Source organism: Ailuropoda melanoleuca, chromosome 13 (genome assembly GCF_002007445.2).
Source record: "Ailuropoda melanoleuca isolate Jingjing chromosome 13, ASM200744v2, whole genome shotgun sequence".
Lineage (NCBI taxonomy): Eukaryota > Metazoa > Chordata > Mammalia > Carnivora > Ursidae > Ailuropoda > Ailuropoda melanoleuca.
Window position 1 is genome coordinate 28,394,088 of NC_048230.1, and position 16,449 is coordinate 28,410,536.

At 47.7% G+C, this 16,449-nt stretch overlaps 1 protein-coding gene across 3 annotated transcripts; it reads right to left on the reverse strand.

Annotated features, from left to right (window-relative positions):
* Positions 1-301: 301 nt before the first annotated feature.
* GOSR2 (golgi SNAP receptor complex member 2) lies at positions 302-14,755 on the reverse strand. Of its 3 annotated transcripts, none has more exons than XM_002928778.4 (6): positions 14,642-14,755; positions 8,561-8,625; positions 6,989-7,097; positions 6,031-6,163; positions 3,912-4,052; positions 302-716 (listed from the first exon to the last, which is right to left on the reverse strand). In XM_002928778.4, exons 1-6 carry the CDS (start codon positions 14,668-14,670, stop codon positions 555-557), a joined length of 639 nt encoding a protein of 212 aa, XP_002928824.1. In that variant the 5' UTR covers positions 14,671-14,755; the 3' UTR covers positions 302-554. The 3 variants fall into 3 exon arrangements, with proteins under 3 accessions (XP_002928824.1, XP_034496166.1, XP_019665039.1); XM_034640275.1 differs by lacking the exon at positions 14,642-14,755 and adding an exon at positions 14,481-14,568; XM_019809480.2 differs by lacking the exon at positions 3,912-4,052.
* Positions 14,756-16,449: the final 1,694 nt, after the last annotated feature.

The window sequence follows — 16,449 nt, forward strand, 5'->3', positions numbered from 1 at the left end:
GGGGGAAGCTAGTAACAGGAGCATGGAAACCCATCTGTTGCCATGACGCAGGAAAAGAAGGCCTCTTTCCCCTCCTTTGTTTTGCTCCTGCTCTGACCTATCCATCAGGAGCCAGAAGGGCCAGATGACGACAAAGCGGACAGTCCCATCTGCAAGGCTCACTATGAAAGCCTTCCCGGGGAGCGCGTCAGCTACGTGGACAAAACCAGCAAAGCCATTCTCTCCCTCCTCCTTCCTTCTTCATCCCTTACCCTTACGGCACTTCCTCCCTCAGTGAGGGCGAGAAAGAAAGAGAGAGAGAGAACAGGTACTGCTTTCATTTCCTAAGCTTCGTGCATCCTGGTGGCACTAACTCCCCCTCCAAGGTATTCCAGAACACAGAGCAGGTTTGAAACCCCCACTAGGTTACACATCACAATTACTTCCAAGTGGTCTTCACAGTTAAGAAGGGCATACATTTCAGGAGGCAGCCTCTGGGACCCCCCTCGCTCACGCACACACTCTCACAGACTCTCACGCAGCGGGAACGATGCGCAGCCGCGGGCCGGGCCGGCTCACGTCAGGTACTGCACCACAAGGAACATGACCACACAGGTGAGCAGCATCCCGCCGATCATAAAGTACTTGCCCTGGAAAGCCCGCTTCTCGATGAGCCGCATCACGGTGTTGGACAAGCCTAGCATGTTGGCGATGTCAAGGATCTTCTTCTGGGTCCCCTGGGGTAGACAAGCAGAGAAAGAAAAACAACGATCGGCTTGTCTTGCCAAAGAATGGGACTTAACCAACAGACAGTCTCCTGGTCACGCCTGAAGCACATAAAAAGCAACACTGTTAATCAGAAATAGATCCACGCATAAGGTCAAATGACTTTTGATCAAGGAACCAGAGCAAAGCACGGAGGCAAGAAAATTCTTTTCCACAAATGTGCTGGAACAATGGACTCTAGCACACATATGTATCACGGACATATATACGCACACGTCTCCTATGCATCGTACACGTGTCTGTGCGTGGGAAGATCCTCAATTCATATTATGCACAAAAATGAATTTGAGAGGGCTCACAGAACTAAACATAGAGCTTCTAAAGGAAAACACGGGAGAATATTGAAACACCGGAAACAATCCAGGTGTACATCAACCAGAGAACGGGTAAAGCACGTCCAATGAATCTGCATAATGGGGATACTCCTTGACAATAAAAAGGACCTAATGACCGACATGGAACAAANTGGAACAATACGAAAGAGCTTGGAAAACACTCCTGAGAGGAAGAAGTCACACTTCCGAATATATTTATGTGAAGTCCAGTAACAGGCAAAACTACTTTATGGTGAGAAATCGAAACAATGGTTGCCTGGAAGGAGGGGCTGACTGGCTGGGGAAAGCAGGAGGGATTGTCCAGGGCCGATGGAAATGGTCTCTGTCTTGACAGCAGTGTGAGTTACAAGGGGGTGTGCATTTGCCAAAATGCAACGACCCGCACAAATCAGATCTGTTCACCTGCATGTACATTATACCTCAAGAAAAATTTTTTATGTTGGAATGTTTTATGTATTTTTGTAAAAGGGAGTATCAAAAAACTTTTCCTCTGTTCCCTAACTCCAGAGTCCTGGCTATCAGCCCATTCACTTGTAGAGTAGAAACCTCTGGGATTCTTTGGCGTGTAATGTGTGGGTCAACATCCAGGTTTACCACAGGGTCTGACTCCTTACATAAATGCCACCAAAACCAAAAGGTATTTTACTCCTAAATCAACAGCCCACACCACCCAGCCTGCCCTTCCTCTCTGCTTTCTAGTTTTTGTTTTTAAGCTCACTCAATTTCTTACGAAGTATCGAGTATAAAGGACTCCTGGGGCAGACCCTAGTCCACTTCCACACGCACCACCCACAGCATCCTACGGAGCATCTAAACTAACGCCCTCCAGGCACTTTTTAAACGAACAATGCATTAACAAGCAAGAGGGAAGAGGCAGAAGTGAAAACAACATGAGGCATCGCGGACAGGAATTCAAAACCTGGGTTCAGCCCAGACACTGACGAACGAGCCTCACTGAGAGGGGGCTCTCAAGTCCAACTTTACTGTTGCCAAAGGAGGCCAGGCACGTGTTTGTTTCCACGACAGTGATGGTAAAATTCAGGCTCTCGCTAAAGATTCTGCTTAGCTCTGAGAGATTATTTCATCACTGTACGAAGTGCAAGTATCAAGCTTCTGAAACCACCTGAAAATTAACATAAACTTCAAAAAAATGTATCCCTTTCCAACCACAAATTTCTCCAAATCATGGCCCAATTCCTTCATGCTCTTCCCTTATGTCGCTTTCAAATGGTTTAGGCAGAAAAACCCCAGAGGGAGCGGGGTGGCAGGTGGGTGGAGGGAATCAAGAGACAAAAGCAGGTAGGCAGTAGTATGGGTGCGCAGAGGGAAATGAATTAGAACCCTCTCATTCCAACTCCACCCGCCTCGCAGGCTTCCTGGCATTTCCTTCTGGGGACAGCGGAGGGGCAGATGTTGCTTGGACTCCCCTGTGACACCAGACTTCGTGGGAAGTGAACACACTGGCTTTAACAAGAAGCTCTAACCCCCACCAGGTCGACGTTTGTGTGAATTGGTGAGTCTTGTCCTAAAAGGGTTTTATGGGGGCGCCTGGGGGGCTCAGTCGGTAAGTGTCCAACTCTTGATTTCAGCTCAGGTCATGATCTCACGGTCGTGGGATGGAGCCCCTGAAGGGCATGGAGCCTGCTTAAGATTCTCCCTCTCCCTCTGCCAGCTCCCCCCACCCCCTGCTCTCATGCACGCTCTCTTAACATAAATAAACAAAAGGGTTTTACTGTTTTCCTGGGATATAGGCAGTTTTCTAAAGAAAGGGCAGATGAATCATCATGTATCAATTCAGATTACTGCAGGTGGCCGCTAGGAAAGAGAGGCACCCGTGAAGCTGTCAGAGACCGCACTTCCAGACCATCAGAAGCACTGTAGCCAGCGGCAGGAGGTCAAGTGTCCCTCACAGCTCGCCTGACCTTCTCCCTGGTAAAGGCGGCAGGGGCTGTTCAGCAACGTACTGAAGTCCTGCGGAGCTGACAGGCTCAACGTGGTCCAACAAAAACTAAGATAGAGCTCACACTTCCGAGTGACTGTTTCTCACAGCTCAGTGGCTGGGAGTGCTTCGTTCACAGGGGACCACACCCTGATAATAGGCACAGCCCACACCCCACTATCCATCAGGGCTGATACAGGAAAAGGGCTGAGGCTGAAACACCACGACTGACATCAGAATCTGTGTAATGTTTCTGTAAACCACTCCCAGAGGGGTTTGAGTCTCAGCCAATGGGGCAGGGCTTCTAGAAACACCTGTGACTAACGAGAGTGTGGCGGTGCTATGGGTCAGCACCCGGTGCTCGAGAAGCTGTCTGCTGCCGGTCAGCCAGCGCCGCCCTAAGACCCCACCCGTAGCGGGCTCAGTTACAGGAGCACGAAAGGTCTCGGTTCCAAGGTGGTCCATGGGGGGCGGGGGGGGGCTGTCTGGGAAGCCACGGGAGGGGGAGGCGCCAAGTACGGCCGCATATGCCACAGAATCGTGGATTCTGTCCTTTCTGAAACTGGAATTTCTTGGTCTTACTGGTTCCTTCTGTAGCAGTCACTTTCAGGACAAGTTTAGTAAATGGCAAAGGACCTAGATACCGAGAGATGCCAAATTATGCTTCGCTGCGAGTGCAAGAAACAGCTACTGGCGAAGGGAGCGTGGTGACCTGTGGACTCGCAGTAATTCAGCTCCAACAGGAAGGATCCCAGACTCCATCAGAATCTCACAACGTGAGCACACGGAACCGCTGTGTAAACGCAGGGACCAAACTGTTGGATGAGGCCAAAACAAGGGGCCTTTTCCCTGTCCCCCAGAAGGGCCCCCACCTTCAAGGTCAGTCTCTGGGCCCTCAGTTGGTCCAGAATACTGTGCCCTCCTCCAATGAGCTCATCCACGTCGTGGTGAATTTTCTGGAGGGAGGAGTTGCACTGCAGCGAGTCATCCATTGGGATGGTGGTGTCAGAGTCCTGTGAAAGAGACGCAGACACTGCGTTAGCGCTGCGGGCTGGTCCGCTCCTGGGCTCCCACTGTATCCGGCCGCTCTGCCTTTCAGCCAAGGCCAAGCCAGAGGAACGGCCAGAGGGAACGGCGCAAGGATCAGAGGAACCTCACAGAGAGGAAAAAGCAAAGCCAAGACCGGGGGTGGCTTCTGTTCGCTCAGAGGAAGAGCGACGTGACTCTGCAAATGAACTCTGCTACACAAGGCTCGTCGATTCCTGCCTCTCTACCATGACCACCGCTTAGGAAAAACGTCAGTCCTTCAAGGCCTCACTTTCTCTGACTACTTCTCTGTAAACTTGTTCCGCGTGTTCCTCTCCTCGGCTTTCCCTTCACACAGTATTAAATGTTTGCTTTTGCTCTGCAGCTGTTTTATCTACAGCTTATCGCTGCCATTAGATGGAGACTCAGGACAGAGGAGCCCGTGCTTTCCATCGAATGCTCTAACGGTGGCCTGGATGGGACAATTCCCCTAAGCAGGCAAGAAAGGGGCTGTAAAGAAAGGGAGGGAGGGAAAAACGGACGATCAAGCGCTTTCCATCCTGCGTGCGCATTACGCTAAGCTCACCTCATCCACATTCTAATGTCACGACGTAGCTACCCGTAGTGTCCCTGTTTTAGAGGTGAAGAAATGGAAGCCCAGAGAGGTGAACGGCTTGTCTGAGATCACGCGCAGCTGCTAAGTCCAGTGGGGACTGCATCTCACTACTGAGTGTGCCGAGCCTGCCCTCTTAACCATCCTGTAGAGACAAACTCTGAGACCGGTCCTGGGGCTCTAAGTTTACATCAAAGTGGACTGTATACAGAAGTTGGTCAGGACTGGCCGTACTTCCATTCTTTCCTGCCTCCTGACAATGGCACAGGCTTCGGTCTGGCAGGCAGTGTCCTTCTCACCTCTTTCAATCACCCCCAAGGGGCTAAACCACCGCCTCTTGCTGCATATTCGGAATCCTTTCTCACGCATCTGCTCTCAGTCTCACACGGGAGCTTCTCACAGGGAGGAGCCACGGCTTTGCCTTTCTTCACAAGCTAAAGGCAGCTAGGCTTACTGCTCTACCAGCAGCACGTCCTCATTACACTGTCGAACTGTTACTCACGGATACGTGACTGCTTACCCTAGAGAAGCAAAAACGACTCAGGCACATTCTGAAACACTCAGGGAAATTTACTGCCAGTGGGGACACGGCAGAGACAAACTCTGTGAAATGTGGACTGATCTGAATTCTGACTGCAGGCTTAGAATGCTAAGACCTTGTTAGAAAATGAACTTCTCTGTAAAACAAAACAAAACAAAAGACCCCCAAGCCCACCTCGCCTGGTGGAAAATATGATGTAGGACATGAAAAAGGCCAGTGTGCGCTACAGCCGTGTGCAGGAAATGCTCCCATCGAGACTCAAGGGCAGGGCCAAAATCAAACATGCATACCAACAGGCCACTTTTGAATAGGATCAAAGTTATGCAATCCGTCCAAAACAAAGTACCTGTTGACAAATTCCTCCAAACTGCTGCTCAGATTCAGAGCAAAACCATTTTCATGCATCCGACCCTGGAGCCACACAGACACAGCACAGTGACAAGCGCCCCAAAGCAGCTTTGGAACGCTGCCCTCCTGACAAACGGCTCCATTCTCATCATCTGTCTCTCTTCGATCAGAACAAAACGTTTCCACCATGTGAACTTCCACCTCCCGGTCAAACCAGGTCATTTTTACCTCTGCCCATTCCCTCAACGTAATTGCTTCCTTTACGCGCTTTTGTGTTAGCAAGAGATTCCCTGTCTGGGTCTAGCGTCGGTGGCAGTGCACAAAGGCCACCATCATTGCCGGTTAGCTTCTCCTCCTCGGTCAGCTTCAGCCACCCCTGAAAAGGATGAAGCTCCAAGACCCCGGCCACAGCTCCAGGGAGCTGCCAGGTGCCTGTGGATCCCCACCCCGGAGCCTTGCTTACGTTAGTGGTGAACGTGCGAGACAGAAGCTCCTCCCGCTGTCTCTCCTGCTGTTCCCTTGCGTATCGCCGGTGCTGGAAGTTTCGGAGAGCGGTCTGCAGGTGCTGGACATCATACTTTAACTGGTCAACACGACTGGAATTGATGGAGAGAGAGATTACATTCCAGGAACCCAGGGCAGCACACCTGCAGTGGCCAGGCTCTGTATTCAAGAAAGATGTTTCCTTGCTTCTCCTTACACCACTGTGTGTTATCCCCACCAAAATCATCTGATTTTGATCGAGGATGTTGGAAAAAAAAAAAAGCAGCAGCTTTTGTGGTTCCAGCCCACAAGATTCTAGCAGCTTTACTTAAGCATCTGCTGGTCTGGATGCATGACAGGGAACAGGTGACAGGAAGCAGACTCGAGGACCTCTCCCTGACCTTCTATGGATTGTATCGCTTTCCAAGAAGAAGCCCAAGGGCATCTTTTCGAGTAAAGCATCAACAAAGTTTCATAAAACTTTTGGGAACGGGGGCTGGGGTGGAGGTGGTATGGGGGGGTTCAGTTTAATTTCACAGGGGAGTATCAAACATGAGATCAGCATTTCATGATAAATAGACTGATTGAAGTGATTAAGGGCAAGATTTCATTTCAACCCAAGAAGGCAGCGGGAACCAAAGGCCAGAGCAAACCTCTCTGGCGGCAGCAGGCTTCAAATGGCCATGGGTCTGGTCAGAAAAAACAGTATAGGAAGCAAAATTTTAAAATGACCCAACATAAGGAGACACGAGGCTTCAGAGCCACTAACCTCATAGGCTTTTTCCTTTGAGGAAGCATCACTGAAATGGAATCATGCCCTTTAAGGGAACTTTATCTTTACAGAGTCTCAGTTTTTCAATGTGTAAATGGATTTTCAGAATACTGGCTAGCCTCCCCCTGGGGTAGTCCTGACGGGCCGAGGGTGTCAGAATACTCACAGTTTGGCATTCTGTCTTTTGTTAGGGGGCTCCTTGCTGGACAAAATCTCCAGACGTTCTAGATGGCTAAATATCTGGTCTATGCGTGCTTGGATTTCATTTTCTACTACTGCACAAAAGAGAAAAAAGAATAATTGCTGGAAAAGAGACAGCGAACTTAAATTAGAAGAGTACATTAAACACGTCTTTTTTCCATAACCAATAAATTCAAAGAAACACATATGAAAAGGAGAAAAACGCATATGCTAGTGAATAACTGGAAAAAATACAAGTTCTACTAAATGACTCTGTAAATTTTGTTCTAAACACACACACACACGTAGCTGTTAAAGCCCTAACAATGCCAATTTTTAAAAAGCTAGATAAATCTGTAGAAATAAATTTGTCTTTAGACACGAAATATTTTAAGCAAAATGCAGTATCTTCTGAAACAGAATGAGGTCTCCTTTCCTTTGAGATTATTCCCAGATACAAGTTATAAATATCTAGTAAAAAGGTTGCCAATTGAATTCCCTACAGTAATGAGGTTAAAAGAAAAAAAGAGCACAAAGGGGAAGATTAGTGTGTGAAACTCAGAGGAGCGCTCCCTTAAGGCTTTCTGTAAGAATGGGCAGGCTGATGCTGATGTCCCCAAAATAGACCAAATATCACTAGGAAAGGCCCAGGAAAGAATCCACAGAGGTAAAGATATGATAAATACACTCATTTTCCTTATCCCTTTTGATAAACAGTCGAAATGACCGCTTTTCCATTTTTAATCGTGTGACAATGGGAATGTTGGGAAGGCAAACAGAGCCGATGGACACTAATCAGTGCAGAGAAGAAGGGCATCCAGACTGCCTCTCGCCCCAGAAAGGCATGACGGCGGCCAACAAGGTCACCCTCCTGGGCCAACCTGCAGCGAACACACACGGTTTAGATGAGAACAAGGTGGGCACAGAACCCAGAGATGCTCTTGAAGCTGTGGACAGAGGGCACGAGCAGACAGAATCGGCCGTGCTGGTAGCCAGGGAAGGAGGTTAGGGGGTGGCCTCCGCAGCGCGTGCGGTACAGTGGTGCCTGTCTGACTAGCTCCGAGAGAGGACCTTCTCCTACCATAGCCAAGAAACTACGAAACAAAAAGCAGGGCCCTTCTCCAAAGGAATCACTGTGTGGGAACTAAACTAATTAATATTGCTATTCAGGTCTGAATAATCCTCCTAAAATTTAGCCACAGTTCTCAGCTCAGAAGAAACAACCAATTCCAGCTAAACATCTCTGAGTGGGTGCGGAGCACATTCCTCTAAGGGCCCGGTAATTAGATTAAGACAGATGGAGGAGAGGACGTCCATTCCCATAGGGCCATGTCAGGTTGAGTGGAGGGGTAATGGGGGATAAGACTTGTGGGATTCCACAGGGCGCAATCAGGGAAGTCAGGGACTTTGCCGGAGGGTTTTTCTGTCCACCCTAACAACAGAACTCATTCTGCGCTGAATCATTAAGCCCCCAAGGCAGAAAAGCGGTCAGGAAACCCAGCCCATTAGCTTTGTGTCATCAGAGAAAGGACTCTGGTCTCCATAGTTAATTACTCACAGTGCAGAGACTGCTTGTCTGCTGTCTCCAGGCGTCCCATGTGAGACTGGATCTCGTGGACCTGCCTATCAAAGGAAGAGAGAGGAAATGAGAGAGACAGGAGTCATCAACAGTGCTTCAGTCAGGAAAGACACGTTTTCTGATGCCAACATGTAACTGATTTAAACTGACAGCATCGCTGAACTGTGAAATTTGTAAGTGGCACTTCAGGCCACGTGTTTCGGCGGGGTTTCTGATATTTTAACATGAATAATGTTAATGTTACTATGTTAATCATGTTAATAACAACACCGACGGGCGGCACTACTGAGCGCTTTGCCACATCTAAGACACTCTACAAAGTCAATAACCACACGAGGAAAGGACCGTTATCATCTTCATTTTGTAAATAAGACAACGGAAGCCCAGAAAGGTTATGTAGTTCGTTCAAGGTCACACAGCAAGTGATAAACCTCAATCTGGACCCAGCCAATCCCACTCGCTGGTCTTTGACCCAATGTGCTAAGTGCTGGTCTGTACTTGGGAGAGTCAAAGGGCAGGACAGATATAATCCTTGTCCTTGAGAAACAATGTAATTAGGAAGGACAGGCCAGAGGCACATGAGAAGTCCCCAGAAGATTTGAGCGAGCACTCATACGTACAAGTATAAACAAAGAGGAAGCAGAGGAAGGGTGGTGGCAAGCAAAGGCAAGTACACAAGAGTACGCTGGGGGAAACTGGTGGGGTGCAGCGAGTTCTGAAGATCATTTTGAAGCTGGGACACATGGTCTGGTGAGGGAAGAGATGAAGAAAATGACAGGCAAAGGGGCCTGTCATGTGGATTCCAAGCAGGCTGGCCACTCTGAAAGAGTTGGGGTTGGAGGGGAGAAGGGATGAGGCAATTAGCTGGAGAAAACGATCAGAGAAGGTCCTGAAAGATAGGGATCTCCTGTTTGGTAAACATCTTTCCCTGGCAATACCAGGCGATTGCGATCTCATTTGGAAATGCAACACTGTACCCTGGACCTCTAGCGTGGTCCCAGACCTCAGGCCCTAGAGCACTCCCCGGAGGCTCCCCTGGGCTTGGCCAAGGTCACCCTCGGAGCCCTTCCTAGCAGGCCTCCGTGATCAGGCCTGGAACATTGCTTATGCTGCCCCTGACAACCGCCTCCTGGGCTTCTGGTCTCTCCACCTTGGAGGCACAGAGAAGGAGTCGGCTGAGCTCTTCCATCACCTCCAACCCTTGAGGGAAAGGTCAGCCGCCGTCCTCCCACCACAGGCACCACAAACTGTGAACCCAAGTTGACCAATGCAAGCAAAGGAGCCCAAATTTGCTTTCAACTTCCTCTTGTCTTTTCCAGGGCTTTCCTGTAGCCTCTACACATGACCCATGGCACAAGAAGCAAGGCCCACTCTCTAATGACTCTGAGTGTGCCTGGGTGAGACCCACGACCCCGAGAGGAAACTAGAAATCACTACCAGAGACGGAGGGCCCAGACTGCTACTCCGGTAAGGTAAGTCCTGATAGTTTAGAATGAGGGCACGTGGAGATTTGGAGGCATACATAGGGATGCAGCTTGACTTAACCAACGACTGGATCAGGGTTACCACAGAGTCAGCAGCAGAGGACCACACGGCAACGCTGATGGAAGGGAGAATTAGGATTTCACAGAAGGCCTGAAGGCCTGCATGTTGGCAGTGAGATAAATTTTCAATGGCAGCTTCACACAGCAAATCTGAAAATTAGCAGTACCGACAGAAACAGGAACATAAAAAAAAGGGGGGGGTAGGAGGCAAAGAATATCCAAGACAACTCTGAATTAAGTATGAGAGAGATGACCCGTCCCACCTGCTATGAACACTTATTACAAAGCCATAATAATAAAACCAATATGGTAGCAGTGCAGAGACAGACAGACAAACCCTGACCCCAACGCTGACCCAAGAGCAAAGAAGAGAGGCTAGAAAGAGTCCTCCATGTTTGGGGACTCGATGACATAAATGAGTGGGAAAAGAATGGACCACAATCAATGCCAAAGGCTCAGTTTGTTACCCACGTAGAAGATGGTATCTCATATAATACACAAAAACAAACTCAAGATGGTTTAAAGCCCAAACAGAAAAAGCGAGGCTTTAAAACTTTCTGAAGAAACTGATGGACTACTGAACTCTATCTCAGAAACTAATAATACAGTAGATGTTAATTAATTGAATTTAAATTAAAAAAAACTTTCTGAAGAAAATATAGGAGTACATACTATGACTCAGGTTAAAGAATTTCTTAAACAAGACAAAAACCAAAACTATCCCCCAAACCTCACAAACCACAAGGCTGGTAAATTTGCCTACCTTAAAACAAAAAACTTTCCTACAGTGAAGACACTATGAAAAAATAAACAAGTAAAAAGACAGGCAGAGACTAGAAAATACCTGGAGCAGATAAGAAAGGACTAATGTCTAGAATATGTAGGAAAAAGGCTACAAGTCAATAGGAAAAGTCATATAAAGCACTTCTGTAAAATGGGCGAATGGCAACTGACAGAAAAGAAAACCCAAACGGTCAACAGATACAAACAGACACTTGACTGGTCATCAGGAGAATGCAAATTAAAAATAATGAGAGATCACATTTCTCCCATTGGACTGACAAGTATTTTAAACTTTAAGGATGAGGGCTTCATGGCGGGCTAAATGATGGTACCCAAGGGACGCTAGGGAAGATTCCAGCATTCTACCACAGGACTGCCTCTGGCTCTACGTTTTGTTCAATATTTTTTTAAAAAACCAACTTATGTTTATGAAATTTGCCCCTGATTCTGTGCTACAATGAGCGGTTGGGATATTGTACCACAAAACAACTATTAATATTTTTCATTAAGTCTGAAAGAGTACGATGAAATTTGTCCGGGATGAAAAGCATTTTGACTTAAGACTTTTTTAAAAAGTCAAATGTATGATATCGAATGGCACTCCACTGTGGGAGCCATCTGTTAAAGGACCCTGTCTGTTAAAGGCTTCCCCTAATGGAAGATGGATGAACAAGATGACTGGGAAAGAGTCTAGAAGTCAAGTCACGAAGAGGAATGGCCAGAAGAGCCAGTGACGGTAAGCCTCTGAGGAAAGAAAAGGGAAAAAAAAAAAACCCTAAATTAAAGGGGGCAGCTGCTGCTCTTCAAATATCTAGAACTAACATATACGAAGGAGAACAGGTTTGTTCGCCACTGCTGCTCCTTAAGGGAGATTCAGAACCAAAAGGCCCAAATTTCAAGATGACAGATTTCAGCTCAGCATGTCCCTCCCCCCAACCCAAGCATAACTATGAACTCTTGCTCTTCAAGAAAAGGAAGAGAAAAAAAGAGCTCTTGCATATTTAAACACAGAGTATATGAACTGCCTTGGGTTTTAGAAAGGGTCTTCCTGATCAAAGTGTGTTGGAATGGAAGATCTTGCCAGTCCCTTTCTTTTTTTTTTTTTAATTTCTTGAGAGAGAGAGAGAGAGTGCATGTGTGCAAGTGGCTGGCGGGGGGCGGGGGGTGACGGCGCAACAGAGGGAGAGAGACTGATACCGGACTCAATCTCATGACCCTGTGGTCATGATCTGAGCCGAAACCAAGAGTCGGATGCCTAACCAACTGAGCCACCCGGGCGGCCCCCACCCTTACAATTCTTAAATTCTATGAGGACAAAGGGAGAGATGATGGGAACACCCACCCTATAAACACCCTTCAGGTGGCTTTTACTATTTTCTAAGCTCAAACGGATAAATTCTAGTTGTAGGGAAATGTTAGTGACTTTTCCCATCTAAGCTCTATTATACGCTTTGAATGAACTAGAAGAGATAGAGCCAAGAAAATGATTCCAATCTCCGCATTTCATGCTCGAGAGGAAATAAATGCAAAATAACAATGCAAGTATGAATGGCATGGTGGGAACTACTATATGCCAAGTGGGAAATCTGTTTTAAACTGAACTGGGAATTCAGACAACACACTTGAAGCCAATAAGGAACAGGTGATACACAGGTATGACTTGGGGGTGCGGACACTAGAAACCAGAAGTCCTAGCCCTGTCCAGCATGGGGGCATGGTGGGCTTGGGTAATAACATAAACAAGCAGGGAGATCTAACAGCAAGTCACCGTCGCTGACTTAAAAAAAAAAAAGTCTGTAGAAGATCTAGGAAGAATTTTAGAATGAAATTGCTTTTTAAAAGTCCATGGAACTACCATCATCTTCCTTCATATACACCACTTTGTATCCATGCTGCTCTGACCACTGTGAGCAGGAAACAGTTTTGGAGTTAAAAGATACTGACTAGAGGTTCTGGTTCCACTACATAGTGGCTGAGGGACCATGAACAAGTCATTTAATTCCTTGGAACCTCAGTCTTAGGTAAAATTAGGTACTAACAATCACAATTATTTAAAGGCTCAGAGATCCAAATGCAGTATGAAACTCTTGTGTAACCTACATAGCATCATACAAACCTTTGTGGTTGTTTTTACTTAAAAGCAATGGGAACCATCTGGTCATTCTCATATCCCTGACTTTGCCTCTACAGCAATTAGCCTCTAACCAGAAGGCAAAATCAAAAAAAGGAAAAACTGGTCTTGAGATAAAATAATAGTTTTTCCACCCAGCTGCTCATCAAAATCACTTGGAGAACTTGTTAAAAATAGAGCTGCTTTTGTCTTCCAGACTTAATGAATCAGAATCTCTAGGGATAATAAGGTGCAGGGCACTGAATGATGTTGGAGGATATAGGGGACAAATATGGGCACCTTTACAACCACTGGAATATCAAAAATTGAAGTCTGGCTACTTATTCCTCTATAAATTTCATCTGAATGCAGTATTAAAGTGTAAGATGTTTATTCTGATTTTCACCCCTTTTTTTTTTCACTCATTGCTCAGGAGCTTCAGGAGTTTTCAAGATACATAACTTTAAAATATTGATTTCAGTGTACTTTCAGGGACACGGCAAGATATAACAACAAATTGGGTTCAAAGTTCCAGTACAATTCATATGCTCAGTTACTGCTGTGTCAATTCAGCTATAATCATTAGTTTCTGCAAATGCAAAAATTAATTGCTGATGCTCACAGAATTGTGTGTTTCCTCTCTAAGACACTCAATCACCAGTATTATGAAGCTGAAAGGAGCCTGGAAGTTTAACCGGCCCCAAACTAACATTTTATAGATCAGAGAAACAAGGTGAAGTCATCTAGAATCAGAACTCCCAGGTTCAGTACTTGAGGGGAAAGACAAACTGTAAAAGGCCTGCCCTTTCTTAGCAACATGAGAACTGTCATTCCTTTTCCAATTAACTCACAGGTCGAATTTTTAAAGTCCCTTTCTATAATTTTTATATGAGACTAGGGCTCCCAGGGTGAGAGCAAACTCTGTCATTTTAATATCAATACAAAGTAGGTTCTCTATTTTCACTCACCGAAACCAAACACCTCATCATTATGGTCTCTAGTATACACCATATCAGAATAAAAGGGGCGATAATGTAGCAGCAACAAGATTAATGTCAATGAAGAGTAGGGGCTGACATCATTTAGGAGCTGTGAGCTATAATAAGCTTTTTCTGATGACCTTCGCCCAATGATGGATCTTTCTAAATTGCTAAAGAAGATTCCGTTTGTACTGCTCATTTACCCTCCGTCCCATCCTATCACACCTTAGATCTTTCTTCGGACGTCCCTTGACTGTTCGAAGTAAATAGTAAACTCTGTGTAGGGATCCTGACTCCCCACCAGCTCTACCAACCCAGAGCATCGAGTTGGCAGGTGCTGGAGAACGTATTATCATCTGTAGGAGTGACTTTCCCTTCGCCTAGTCTACCTAGCAGGTAGGTAGTCGCGGCCTCCAAGATCCCAGGAGCCGTCCGGCCCAACGTCCCCACGTATCAGGCGGGACCCTCCAACAGCCGCTGACCTGGGCACCCCGCCAGAGATTGGAGCGCTTCCGAGCTGCCCCCGGCAGCGCCCCGGCGGAAGGACTCGACCTCTACACTGGCGGACGCCTCGCCCCAGCCAGGGGAGCCGGCCTCGCCCAGCCTGGCTGCGCCCCCGCCCGTGCCCCGACGCGGCCCTCACTTGTGCGTTTGCTGGTACAGCGGCTCCATGTCGCCGGCCCCGCCGGGTCCGGCCCGGGCTTCCTCGGAACACGTCCTCACAGCCCCGCTTCCGGCTTCCGGCTTCCGGCCGCAGGCCCCGCCCCCTCCTGCCGGCCAGGGTCGCCCCCACGCGCGCCCTGCTGGTGGTGGTGGCGACAAAGGAGGAGGGCACCGGGAGAAGAGGCCCGGAGAAGAAGGCTAAGTGTAGTCAGGGCACTGCCGCAGGTCGGGGACGAGGAAGCCTAGGCTTTGACAGGGGGCGGTCTTCAGCTTCGAGTCAGGCGTTGAGCAGGGCAGTCGGGGGGGACCGACGTGAGGCCCTCAGAGCCAGGCTGCGGGACAGCGGGTGCATACCTGCCCTGCCCTGGAAACTGCCGAATGGTGGGTCTGGAGGTTTCACTCCCCTGGAGTTTCTGACCCAAGCTTCTCCTGTGTCAAATCTCCGCTTACTGCCCCCCCCATTTACCCTTCCAATGAACTCACAGTGAATGTGTGGTTACCATGTGTCATGTCTGCTGTGGGAGAAACCGGGTTCCCCTTGCCCTCCAAAGAGGTCGCGGTCTAGGAAAGGAAGTAAGATAAGTGTACAAATAAACATCTACAGGGGAGAAAGTCCAAAGAGACTGAGCCGAGCTGGGGGTCAGCCCCGTCGGAGATTCAGGAAAGACAAATGGGGGAGGTGGCATTTGAGTTAGGACTTGAATTCGGTCTTTCCACGTAGACCTAACCCGTGTCCACCCTCCCAGGCTTATCTGCAGTTCCTCCCAAGGGAGGAGATGTTCCTCTTCCTTTGACAAGTTGATGCTTTTATTTTCCTGTATCCTGGAGTCCACCCAGTTTCGAGTCCCAAGAGACTGTCCACCCATGTACATTCTTTCCCTAACATTGTTCCATTTATTCTAATATTAATGAGCACCTACTATTACCAGGCACAGATACCCGGGGGAGGAATACAAGTAAGATAGCCCTCAAATGTCTCATCTCTCATAGTCTGTTGAGCGGGCTAATCATGCCCTCAAGCCACATTATCAGGTAGAATAAGTGCTACAGGGGCGCCTGGGTGGCGCAGCGGTTAAAGCATCTGCCTTCGGCTCAGGGCGTGATCCCGGCGTTCCCGGATCAAGTNGTTCCGGGATCAAGCCCCACATCAGGCTCCTCTGCTATGAGCCTGCTTCCTCCTCTCCCACTCCCCCTGCTTGTGTTCCCTCTCTCGCTGGCTGTCTCTTTCTCTCTGGAATGAATAAATAAATAAAATCTTTAAAAAAAAGAATAAGTGCTACAAATGATACAAAGTACCATTCTTCTGAAGAAAAGAAGTGTTCATGGACTAAATAGCCTATGAATGGGGCCTTCGAGAATCAGTAGATTTTTGTTTTGTTTTTATTTTGGTTTTTAAGAATCAGTTTTAACACTGTCTTGCACACACTAACCACTCTGTAAATGTTTTTTTTCCCCCTAAAGATTTTTTTATTTGTTTTAGAGAGAGTGCATGCCAGCTTGCCCCAGAGGAGGAAGGGCAGAGGGAGAGGGAGAGAATCTCAAGCAGACTCCCCACCCAGCAGAGCCCAACACTGGGCTTTATCCCACCACCCATGAGGTCATGACGTTAGCAGAAACCAAGAGTCTGTCACTTACCTGACTGAGCCACCCAGGCGCCCCGTACGTGTTTATTTCGTTGGCCTAATGGAGATGAAGGGCATTTGAAGCTGAGGATATAGCTTGAGGAAAGGAAAAGAGAAAGAACATAGACCTCCCGTGGCTGGGTTTAGGGGACTTGGGGCAATAATA

Bases quoted from the DNA above. Each gene is read 5' to 3' on its own strand.
- GOSR2 (XM_002928778.4), bottom strand. From the start codon at position 14,670: ATGGAGCCGCTGTACCAGCAAACGCACAA. The intron at 6,164-6,988 runs GTGAGTATTCTG...CATCAATTCCAG, and splicing joins AAAAGACAGAATGCCAAACT to TCGTGTTGACCAGTTAAAGT. The intron at 717-3,911 runs GTGGGGGCCCTT...TGTCTACCCCAG, and splicing joins CCCAGAGACTGACCTTGAAG to GGGACCCAGAAGAAGATCCT.